This window comes from Mastigoproctus giganteus, chromosome 10, assembly GCF_048544385.1.
Source record: "Mastigoproctus giganteus isolate SK-2022 chromosome 10, ASM4854438v1, whole genome shotgun sequence".
In the NCBI taxonomy this organism is placed as follows: Eukaryota; Metazoa; Arthropoda; class Arachnida; order Uropygi; family Thelyphonidae; genus Mastigoproctus; species Mastigoproctus giganteus.
The window spans coordinates 138200046-138213265 of NC_143584.1; the positions used below are offsets into that span (position 1 = coordinate 138200046).

Sequence of the window (13220 nt, forward strand, 5' to 3'; positions counted from 1 at the left end):
TGACCAGATCTTATACCAAGAAGTTGTACAAGATCTTATACCAAGAAGAAGTAGTACTGCTGTCCTAAATTTTTGGACGTTGATAAAAATGAAGGCAAGCAGGGGTCAAGAGCTAACGCGTTCCCCGGTGAAAAGCCCATTTACAGTCCCCACTTCTATTTGTACGTATAACGGAGCCCCCATTGCAAAGTGCATGGCAGGCCCCATATGTTTGTGTATGCTTGTGTTTCCACATGAGATGTATGGGTAAAAAACTAATCATTAAGTAATTAAAAAGTCAATTCTAACATATAATAAATCAATATGATAAAAAAATTAATAAAATAAAAAAACACATTTTTATTATTTTAAATTCGTAGAATTTTTTGACAATTATTAAAATGAATTCAATTGCAGTATTTAGGAACGTAATATTAAGGTCTGGGTCGGCCCCATGAAAAATTGTGAGCTGGGATACTGTATCCCCGGGGGCTCACATCTGGTGAGTATGGGCTTGGCAAACCCAGGGTCCTGAGCTGGATATCATCATTCTTCTCTTTCTTGGTGATTCCTTTCTACTTCTCTCTCTCTCTCTCTCTCTCTCTCAGGGTAACTCGGGAATTTTTTTTTTTTTTTTTTTTTTTGGCTGGTGCAGCATAAGCCTCAGGCTTCCTTGTACCATGTGGCTAATAATAATAATAATAATAATAATAATAATAATAATCCCTAATCCACCCACTCTCGTTGGATTAACCAGTCAGAAATCCCTTTTGAACATCAAAAGGTAGACTCGCTATCGTCTAAATACTGTATCAGGTTTTCCCTGCCAAGTTGTGATGTTATGAGTGTTTTCCAAGTGAAGAAGCAGAGACTGCGTTTATTTTTATTTAATTATTTATTTGTTTATTTTTGCTGAGTGTTGGACTCTAACCAGCAGCCATCTCAATATACAACCGGTTGATTGTCTTTTCTAGAAATAGCACAACTCCTTGCTGTGCTGGTACTAGAAAAACGGATTTATACTGTTTTTTTATCTAGCTAATTGATCTTGATTGATAAACATTCCTTTTCGGAATCAGCAGAAAGTGGCATAAACTCATGTTGATATTTGTGAATAGAGTACGAATATTGTAATTTAAAAGGATCTTTCGTATATTATGTATCGATATTACTGCCTTCTAATTCAGACCATTCTTAGCAATGTATTTTTCCAAGAGTGTGTGTGTGTGTGTGTGTGTGTTTGTGTATTTTTTTAATGAATACTTGATTAAATTAAATATGGAGAAATGGTATACTTCACACTAATATCCATATACAGTATTATATCCATAATATATCCATATTAAATATTTATTTTGTCCCTATTTTTTTATTTTATTTTATTTTACAGAAAAAAGACAGCGGCGCTAGTCTTTTTTCTGTTGTTTACAATACAGCCCAAATTTTTTTAAAATTTAGTCTTTTGCTTTCTCCTACGCCAGAGAAGCCTACATTGCATAATTAATTACGGCTGTATAAAGCAAAAAATGAAGTTTAGCAAAGTGTGTCATTAATTCTTATGGTTTTGTTTTTTGTGGTTGCTATTTAAGTTATGAAAGCTATTTTTGGTTACTGCTGGCGTACTGCAATAACTTCATATTTAGGTAAGTATGTTTTTATGTCTTGTAATGTGTTTCTAAATTCAGAAGTAAATACTACAAAATGGAATTTCCGCGGAGAAATTTAAGAGACAAAAAATAAATAAATAATATTAAATGATAAAATAAAATAAAATTTTCGAGAAGTTAATGCCACTTTGGTTATACTCGTAGTTGGCAGGTGTAATATATTACTGAGTACATGTATTACAGTTTGCGAATTGAAAAATTTATAAAGGTATGTAGTTTCATTTAACTAGTAAGAAGAAAATACGGTTTAAACAAATATTCGTCAGTAACTATGTACGAGAGGAGAGAAAAAAAAAATCAGAATTGACTAATCTCATTAATAATTTTATCATTCACGTAACTGAATTTTTTTGTGAATAGCATCTCTTGCAAGTAGTAGAGGGGAATGGTGCTAATTGTATAGTTGAGTCAAAGCACAAAGTGCTTATAATAACTTATATACTGAAGTACTTGTGAATGATCGAAAAAAAAAAAGTGATATGTTTTCCATCTTTTTGCTAGGTGTGTGTGTTGTGTGTCAAGTGAGGCGATACGGCCACTAAATTAACTAAACGGAGCAATTGTGCAGAACAACGTTTGGTAAGTAACACATTCTCTTTCATATCAAACTAAATTACATATAGCACGATCACTGAGTTAACTGGCATGTCGTTCTGTTATGATAGTTCTTAACTAACTAGCAATAATGCCGTTATTTGAGCGAGTAAGAGGCTTTGTGTTCAGGAGCCGTTGAAGTTAGTCGATTCTAGTTTCCCCTTTATAACTCCCCCTTCCCATAGATTTAACATGGGAAACCGATTAAAGGCTTTATTGACATGGCACGCTCCACAAAAATTGCTTTCATAATATATATATATGCGCAGTTAAAAATTGTTATTCAAAGTTATATTCAAAATAAATGATATTGTAAAGTGTACAGTTTTAAACTATTTCTTGCCGTTCCAGAAATACTGAATGGGCGCAAAATATTAAGGGCCGTTTCTCATAATGGCGAAGTCATAATCGATTATAGCAAATCATTTGATTAATTCGATTATACTCATTAGATTAACATTCGAATGATTTATTTGATTATGGAAAATCATTCGATTATATAATTCGAAATGATACAATAGAATTACAGTATATCATTCGAATAACTGAAAGCGAGGCTAAAGTGTCAGCTTTAAAAACTGTACGCTAGAACAGTAACATGCAGTACGCGGTATTTTTGAAGATTTCAAAATGAAATTATGAAAAAACAAATTATTTATTTATTTAAAAATCAAATGTATACAATGGTGGAAAAAAAACCCCACGAAGTATACTGCATAAATACTACATGTGATACGTAATAGATAAAATCTTCCTATACAGTGGTATAAACCACGCAGTTTCCTGCATCCCCCTGCAGCAATATTTACGTTTGTGTGCTAATTCCTTAGTGTGCCGATACTCCTCGTAACATAGTACATAACTGACAGCTCCGGACCAAGGTATTTTTGCAGCCCGAGCAGAAAGATTTTTCGGCACCCCTTTACTAAGGAAATATATATATATATATATATATATATATATATATATATATATATTTTTTTATGATTTGTAAAATTTGTCGCCCCGGGCAAGGGCCCTACCAGCCCGTGTCTTCATAAGGCACTTCACAGTGGGATTATTGTTCTCTTCGGGTGTTTTTATTCAAACAGTCAGCAAAGAATTTATTTATTTTCTATCTTATGCCCTACTTTATATGTAGAGTAGGCAGCACTACTGCTATTTTAAATCCCGATTAACCGAGAAGGATGTAGAATATGTGTGAATAGTTTGTTCTCTTGCCTAATTGCATGTTAAAGAGAAGAAAAAGTGAGAATAAATCCAGGAGAAACATTTTGAGGCTGGCTAATATAGCCACTGAGGCTAAAACCTTATAAAGCTCTTCTGGTTGACTACAATATATGCTGAACACTTGATGTACACACATCACATGCATTTGACTTTTAAAAAATAATTGAAGTTATTAATACAAAGCACTTACCAGTATAATAAACATTCGGGGTCCTTCTAGTATCCAGAAATAAGGACTAAATGGATATCCCCACCAGCAGCTATATAAAAAAATGTAAAATTTAAGGTTTAACATTGCATTATATTTATAAATGTTAGCAAAAACATGTAAATAAATACATAGAAATGGTTATTAGTGTTGAAAGCGTAAAAATTTAGTTTCATAATGTAATTTGGGATTGAAGATACATGGTGATTATTCATAGATTAAAAGATCAAACGAAACACTCTTAAATACATGGATAGTTCAAAGTTAGTTTAAGTGCTTGAGACCCAATTATGCTAAATTTGATACAGAGGTGATGTTTTGGAAATCCTTGCTGGATCCTATACAAACACACAGTATGATAATAGGACCCAGCAAGGATTTCCAAAACGTCAAAATGGTGTGTTAAAGTGAAGCAATTAAGGTTGTGAGGTGATAATATGTTGTGTCTGTAACTTGTTTGCATTCTGTGTCAATTTATCTGATTGCTGAGCAAAAAAACCCAAGTTTCCAAGAGGGGAAACCACATAACTCTTGCCCACGACTGACCAACTGAGCCACATTGTGAAAAAGCCCATAAAAAATTTTTCAGTTATTGACAGGATTTGAACTCTGGAATTTTCCATCCCCACTGAGTGTGGAAAGTGCTGCAGGATTATATTCACTGTGATAATTGTGGTGACTATCAAATTTTGTGTAATTAGGTTACATGTACTTAATAAACAAATGAACTATTCACATGGTATAAGTGTATCTTATTACATTATTCATTTCATACTCCACTATAGTCCTCACAGAGTAGTAGATACCAAGGGGACACTCATGTTAATTCTAATTAGCTCTTAAAGTGGGCACCAGTTTAGGACCAAAGAAAGAACCTCTAACGTTGGGAAACTTTCCTTGGAGAATTTTTTATATTTTTAAATTGAGATGCAGACAATATTAATTCCCTGATAGAAACTATAAAATTCACAAAAAAATTATTAACCTACAAGAAAAAAATATTCTTGTAAAAGTTGAAATAATAATGAAATTTTGAGGAAGGTAAGGATTTAGGGAAATCAGTTATGAATTCTTGCACTTGAGTGACTGTGGTTTATATTAGAATAAAATCCTGCATGTTCAGGATCTTATTCCAATATATCAAACTATGAAAAGACTAATATTGTTAATTTTCCCTGACTATAAAAGGAAAGTTAGTCATGAACTCTCCTTATTTATACTAAATATGGCACTGTTCTTGTATTTTTACTATCTCATGAACTGCTCTGACTTTGCGTGGTCATCCCTGAGTATAAACAGAAAATTTATTTATCAGAACAATTATAATAGCTAGCTGGGAGTGTTTGTGATTACATTACCTTTGGGGTTTTAAACCCATTTTTGTTTGTGTTTTTTTTTTAATAATATATAAAGATCTGTTAATAAATTCCTTTTCAAATTTTTTATATTCAGTACTTTATTTATTTAGACCTTTAAACATGTATGGTCTCACATCTTGTGAATATGGGCTTGGCACACCCAGGGTCCTGAGCTGGATATCACCATTCTTCTCTTTCTTGGTGATTCCCTTCTATTTCTGTCTGTCTCTCTCAGAGATAACTCAGAATTTTTTTTTTTTTTTTGGTTGGTGCAGCAAAAGCCTCAGGCTTCCTTGCGTCGTATGGCTAATAATAATAATATTTTTGTATACTTGCAAAAAAAAAAAAAAAAAGTACTTGTGAATTGTACAACTGCATGTTTTCACAGAAAAGTGTTTTTAGTATTCAACAGGTACATACAATTGTACCAATTCATTCACATAATGTGAATCATAAACAATACAAACTGAAAATAAAATAGTAATTAATAAAATGTAATAAAACTACTTAATAACAAAATGACATATTAATCCATAACTGATTATATTAATTAATATTAACAGGACTCATATGATCTGACATAGATCACGATTATTAATATTAATTAACAATGAAATAATTAATCCAGTTTAGCTTTGCAGATGTAACTTCAATGGATGCAATCACTGATATTGTTGAGTTGGGTGTTCAACCACCCTTTACCCCAAAATTGCAATTATTTAAACATGTCATACCACATTAGTCATTCCTACATACCTTATTTCTTTATTTTTAAATTTAAATAACATCCCTTAGTTTTGCCATTTTTTTAAGATCTGATTGATGGTTAACAGCAAAGCAATTAGTAAGTATGGTATTATGCAAAATTGGGATTTTTTCCCCTAATATATAATAATGATAGACTATGTGATTCTCATTTTCATGATTGTTATTTTAAAGGAACTTAAAAAAACACATCATATAAAATTTTCCAAAAAAACACAAAGTTTTCATATACAATTGATTATCATTCCATGTTTTTAGGGCACAAATGAAACACCCTCAGAGGATATCCACACATTTATATTTTATATTTGTTGAGTTGCACCAAGAGATTACAGCAAGCATCATGTTGATCAAAGGCATTTAATAGTAAGAGGGATGGGAACATATCTGTTAAATTAGCCAACTAAGGCACGTAGTCATTCTGGTTGCTGGCTTTTGTAATTATTTCTGTATTAGTGACTTACCAGTAGATGTTGCATTCGCAGACAGCAACAAAGTGAACTAAGAATGGATAACTAAGAGTGTTTATTATTAGTAGTAGTGGCATATGATGCAAGAAAGCAAGCTTATAAAGCATAAGCCAAAAAAAAAAAAAAACTGCCACATCACTTGTCTATTCCTTCCAATAATTTGTCTATCTCTTTCTTGAATTTATGAATTTATTCAAACTACCCAATTTCACAACAACAGATGGAAGTTTGTTCGAACATTTAATCAACCACCTGTTGGCTGAAGTCAAACCTTTGCATGTCTATCTTGCAACCATCCTTCCTCAGTTTGAATTTGTTCCCTCGTATGTGTAGTCTGAATAAGAGGAAGGATACCATCAGCATTGAGCTTGCATAATCCATTACAAGACTTAAACACCTTGATCATATCACCTTGTAGGTGCCCGGGCTCCAGTCACTGTGATTTGCTTAATTGAAGCCTTTCTTGGTAATATCATCCTTTTGTTCCCTTCACCAATCTTGTTTCCCTTCTTTGCACCTGTTTGAGCAGGTGCAAAGAAGGGAAATTCATGTCATTAACAACCCTGCTAATCTTCATATTATCTGCAAACTTAGACATTAACCCTGATATACCTTCATCAATATCATTGATAAATACAGAAATATTTCCCAAAATGAGACCTCCAGATGTATATGCAGTACTCAAGATGGGACCTAACCATTGCTGTGTACAATGGAATAATCACTTCCTTATTCCTGCTAGCAAAGTTCCTGTATGTCATTGACCAAACCCCATGAGCTGTCCTGGCAGCCTGTCTATATTGCTTAGAGAATTTTATATCTGACTCTGCAGTTACCCCAGGTCTTTTTTTCAGTTTCCACTATCCTGAGTGGAAAATGAAAAAGACCTTGTTGAAAAATCCCAGATTAATGTACACAGTTGATACATTAATCTGTATTACTGCCATCCATATGCAGTACCCTGCATTTGTCATTGTGAAACTTCGACTGCCATTTCTCAGCTCAAATGCCTAGTTCTGGTAGATTTTGTTGCAGGAGTGTACCCCGATTACTGTCATTAACTACCCTGCCAACCTTTGTATCATCTGCAAACTTAAGAGATTAAGCCTAATATACCTTTATCAGTATTATGAATAAATAAAGAAAACAACAATGTGCCCAGCACTGAACCCTGAGAGATTCCATTAATAACATTAATCCATGAAGAGCAGTATCCATTAATAACTACTCTCAATGTGTTCTCTCACTCAACCATTCCTTTATCTATCCAAAGAAGTAATTTGCTCTTAATGTAACTCTGCTCCAATTTATACAGCAGTCTTTTATGTGCAGAAATATCAAAAGCATTTCCTGAAATGCAAGTACATGATATCTAAATTATTTTTTGGATCCAGTTCCTTTGTTAGTGTGTTATAGTATCGAATTAGATTAGTCAGACAAGATTTCCCCTTAACAAATCCATGCTGTGACTGCAATATAATTGACTTCCAGTCTAGATAGTTCTGCATTACTTCTTTAACTGAGACTCCATTATTTTTACTGGAACAGTTAAGCCTGTTAAGCTAACAGGCATGTAATTACTCATATCAGCTTTTGATCTTCCTTTGTGAATTGGGGATACATTTTCATATCTCCAGTTAATAGCATTCTCCCTTGAATCCAAGGATGCTCTCATGATTATGGCTAAGTATTTGCTTACCTCCTTTACTGTCTCCCTTAATATAATTGGAGAGATCTCATTTACCCCACATGCCTTTTTTATGTTAAGCTTCAATAGTTTTTTATTACACTTTCCTCTCATTTTTTACAAAATTATTTAGCTCCCTGTTATGTTTTGAACTTCTGGCATCTCTCTAAAGAATTCTTCATGTGTGAATGTAGATTTAAAATACCTATTCAGTTTGTCAGCAACCTAAGCAGGATCATCAACAGTTAAACTGTCTATATCAAGTGGACCATTGTGATTCAACCCCTTCCTTAAAAACAGCTATTACAAGTAAAGAAGCCTTTGCTGCTTTTTTTGGCATTTTTTGCTTGCGACTTCTCATAATCTGCCTAGGCTTGCCTAACCTCCTTTGTGACTTGACTGCAGACTAGTTTATAACTGCCATTGGCTTATCACCTGATAATTTATATGCATTCCATGCATTTTTTTCTCTGCCACAAGTCTCATCAGTTCTTCTGACATCCATCTAGGTCTAAGCTAGGAATGGTATTTCTTAGTTGGAATGAAAACCCTAGTAGCATTCTCTGAATGCTTTCCATTTTGAATTTGCTGTTAGTAACGTCATCAGATGGTCCCACTATAGAATTTAAAAACTGTTTGTGATCCTACCACTCAGAGGATCTTTTACCTAAAGATTATTAATGCATGAAGAATTATCAGATCAAGAGCATTCGCATTAGTAGAGGCCATATGATGCAAGAAAGCAAGCTTATATATCATCAGCCAAAAAAAAAAAAAAAAAAACCCTTTCCCATTTTACCCATCTATTCACTCCAAATGTTAGCATTAGCATTAGCATTAGTAGAGGCATTTGATGCAAGAAAGCAAGCTTATGCAGCATCAGCCAAAAAAAAAAAAAAAAAAAAAAACCCACTTCCACTTCACCCCTCTGTTCGTTCAAAATACCTGTCCAGCTGAGCCTTAAACTTATTTAGGCTATCAACCTCCACCACAAGGGATGGAAGTCTGTTCCACCAACCAACCACCCGCTGGCTAAAGGCAAATTTCCGCACATCTATCCTACATCTGTCTTTCCTCAATTTGAATTTATGCCCTCTCAGGTGATTATTCTGAGCTAGAGGAAGAATCCCATCAGTATTGAGCATGCTTAAACCATTCAAGGCTTTATACACCTCTATCAGATCACCTCGCTGGTGCCTAGTCTCCAGACCACTGTAATTTGCAAAACTTAAGCCTTTCTTCGTAAGAGCACCCCTTTGTTCCATTCACTAATCTTGTTGCCCTTCTCTGTACTCGTTCCAGCAGCTCTACATCCTTCTTGAAATGAGGCCTCCAGACCTGTATACAGTACTCTAGGTGTGGCCTGACCATCGCCTTATACAATGGAATAATCACCTCCTTATCCCTGCTGGAAAAATTCCTGTATATCATTGACAATACTCCATGAGCTACTCTTGCAGCCCGTCTGCACTGCTCAGAGAACTTCATATCTGCCTGCACAACCAACCACCCCCAAGTCCCTTTCATTCTCTACCACTGTCAGTGTTGTACCACAGAGTTGATACGTTGCTCTGGGGTTGCTGTTTCCCATGTGTAGTACTTTACATTTGTCAATGTTAAACTTCATTTGCCACCTCTCAGCCCATCTGCTCAACCTTTCCAGATCCTGTTGCAGCAGCATAGTGTCAGTAGTGTCCTTGACAACCCTGCCAACCTTTGTATCGTCTGCAAACTTGGACATTAATCCCGATATACCATCATCAATATCATTTATAAATACAGAAAACAATAATGGACCCAACACTGAGCCCTGAGGGACTCCACTAATAACATCAGTCCACGATGAGCAGTGTCCATTGATTACCACTCTCTGTCTTCTCCCCCTCAACCACCCCTTTATCCATAGCAGCAATTTGCCTCCAATGTCACACTGCTCCAATGTTTGTCTAGTTGTGCCTTGAACTTATTTAAGTTGTTGACTTCCACTACAACAGATGGAAGTTTGTTCCAACTATCAACCACCTGCTGGCTCAAGGCAAATTTCCGAACATCTATTCTACAATTGTCTTTCTGCAATTTGAATTTATGTCCCCTCAGGTGAGTAATCTGAGCAAGAGGAAGAATCCCATCAGCATTGAGCTTTCTCTTATCATTCAACACCTCAATTAGATCACCTCGTAGGTGCCTAGTCTCCAGAAGCTGCAATTTGCAGAACTTAAGCATTTCTTGGTAACAGCAACCCTTTGTTCCACTCACCAATCTCATTGCCCTTCACTGTACTCATTCCAGCTTTCCTAAAATGAGGCCTCCATACTTGTATACAGTACTCAAGGTGTGACTTGATCATTATCTTATATAAGGGGATAATCACCCCCTTATCCCTGCTAGCAAAATTCCTGTATATCATTGACAAGACACCATGAGCTACTGTTGCAGCCTGTCTGCACTGCACAGAAAACTTCATAACTGACTGCACAATTACACTCCCCCCCCCTGTTTCATTCTCCTTTTCATTCTCCACTATCCTGAGTGTAGTACCACCCAGTTGATACGTTACTTGGGGTTATGCTACCCATATGAAGTACTTTACATTTGTCAATGTTAAAACTTCAGTTGCCACCTCTCAGCCCATCTGCTCATCTTTTCCAGATCCACTTCCAGTAGTGTACTATCATTAATGTCATTAACAACCCTGCTAACCTTCATATTGTCTGCAAACTTAGACATTAACCCTGATATACCTTCATCAATATCATTGATAAATTCAGAAAACAACAATGGGCCCAACCCCGGTGGACTCCACTAATAACATTAGTCTATGAAGAGCAGTATCCATTGATTACTGCTCTGTTTTTTCCCACTCAACCATCTCTTTATTCATAGCAGCAATTTGCCTCCAATGTGACACCGCTCCAGTTTTTACAGTAGTCTTCCATGTGCCACAGTATCAGAAGCTTTCCTAAAATCCAAGTATATGATATCAAATTATTTTTTGCATGCAGTTCCTTTGTGACCACATAGTATCTAATCAGATTAGTCAGACAAGACTTCCCCTTAACAAACCCATGCTGGGTCTGAACTATAACTGCAGTCTTGTCTAGATGACTGCAGTTATAGTTCTTGTCTAGATGACTGCAGTTATAGTCTTGTCTAGATGACTGCAGTTATAGTCTAATGATTCTGCATTACTTCCTTAACCGGTGCCTCCATTAAATTAATTTCCCTGAAACAGAAGTAATACTAACAGGTCTGTAATTACTCATGTTACCCTTTGATCCCCTTTGTATTGCTTCTGCTTGTTGTTTCTCTATCAAGCTAGAAAACAGCCATTGAGTAACTCCACAAAATCTTGCTGTTGTATTTAGTGACCAACCACAAGTTCCAGTCAATACCTAGGCAGTTAAATTTCTGATGATAAGACATTCTGATTTACTGGCCCTCTCTATTCTCTGTAGAATAGAGAGGGCCAGTTTTTGAGTATACAAAACATTAGCTGTTTTGTATACTCAAAAACAGTCATTAGGCCTATAACACACTCCCTCATATTTGAGTTCTCAGCGTTCATGTCACACTAAACTGAATCTGGCCACCCATGTTGGCTGAATATACTGCCTTAGATTTAATGTTTCTTAACTAAGACTGGCCCCATTTTCTGTCTGTCATTTCTGTACAAAATGTATTTCCCTTATTCAAATTTTGCATCCCTTATGTCTGAGTGACACAATGCCTCCGATATCCCCACAATCTCCACATTTGATGACTTAATCAGTACTTCAAATTCATCTAGTTTATTTACTGTGCTCCTAACATTAGTGCAAATGCAAGTACACATGCGTCTATTCTTATTCTAAGTTTCCCTAATGCAGACCATGTTACTTGTTCCATGATGACTCTCAACAGAACTTGAAATGCCCAACACCTTGCTTAGCATGTTCTAATAGAAGCAGGTCAAGAATCAATTTTACCTCTGTATGCAGCTCTACTTTATCTATTAGTCTGTGTATCCACCCAAGCTATCAGTATTCCAACCCACCTAATATCATCAGCAGATATTCTTGCACATCTTCTATTTAAGTGTATCCTATCCTTGTAAAACATTCTCTCCTGTTACCAAGTTCAGACCACACTGAGAAAAATTCTACCCAATGAGTCTTTTACAGTCTCTCCATGGCTGAATTGATTGACAAGGCTCTCAGCATATATTCCCTCCTATCATGGGAAGGATTGCAGGCACTTTCAAATTTAATCCTAACTCATGACTTTCCCCCCCAACATTATCCTGTACTTATTAAGTTCTCAGGTCTCCTACTGTTAATATCAATTGTGCCCACGTGTATAACAGTATCACCTTTCGTGTCCTTAAAATATATTTGCTCGACCAGTATCAACTACTTTTGCTCCTGGCAGACATACTCTGGTCCTATTCCACCTATTCTTTTTGCACAATATATTTCTCATTTCCCTGACAATAGAGTTACTGACCATAACTACCTCCTGTGCAACTGGCACATTCTGCCTTGGGGATTGCTGCTGTGTTGCCTGATGCATTAGCATTAGTAGAGGCATTTGATGCAAGAAAGCAAGCTTATGCAGCATCAGCCAAAAAAATTAAAGTAAAATAAATAAATAAAAAATAACCACTTCCACTTCACCCCTCTGTTCGTTCAAAATACCTGTCCAGCCGAGCCTTAAACTTATTTAGGCTATCAACTTCCACGACAAGGGATGGAAGTCTGTTCCACTTACCAACCACCTGCTGGCTAAAGGCAAATTTCCGCACATCTATCCTACATCTGTCTTTCCTCAATTTGAATTTATGCCCTCTCAGGTGATTATTCTGAGCAAGAGGAAGAATCCCATCAGCATTGAGCATGCTCAAACCATTCAAGGCTTTGTACACCTCTATCAGATCACCTCGCTGCTGCCTAGTCTCCAGACACTGTAATTCGTAAAACTTAAGCCTTTCTTCATAAGAGCACCCCTTTGTTCCATTCACTAATCTTGTTGCCCTTCCCTGTACTCGTTCCAGCAGCTCTACATCCTTCTTGAAATGAGGTCTCCAGGTGTGTATACAGTACTCTAGATGTGGCCTGACCATTGCCTTATACAAGGGAATAATCACCTCCTTATCCCTGCTAAAATAATTCCTATATATCATTGACAATACACCATGAGCTACTCTTGCAGCCCGTCTGGACTGCTCAGAGAACTTCATATCTGCCTGCATAACCACCCCCAGGTCCCTTTCATTCTCTACCACTG

The 13220-nt window shown here is 35.9% G+C and overlaps 1 protein-coding gene across 1 annotated transcript in view; it reads right to left on the bottom strand.

The window, feature by feature from the left end:
- The window catches only part of LOC150079311 (PDF receptor-like), a 133947-nt gene that overhangs the window by 9486 nt on the left and 111241 nt on the right, over window positions 1–13220 (bottom strand). Inside the window, exon 7 of the mRNA XM_090383028.1 lies at window positions 3661–3730. Coding sequence (XP_090239154.1) covers window positions 3661–3730 — 70 coding nt within the window. The remainder of the gene's footprint in view (window positions 1–3660; window positions 3731–13220) is intronic.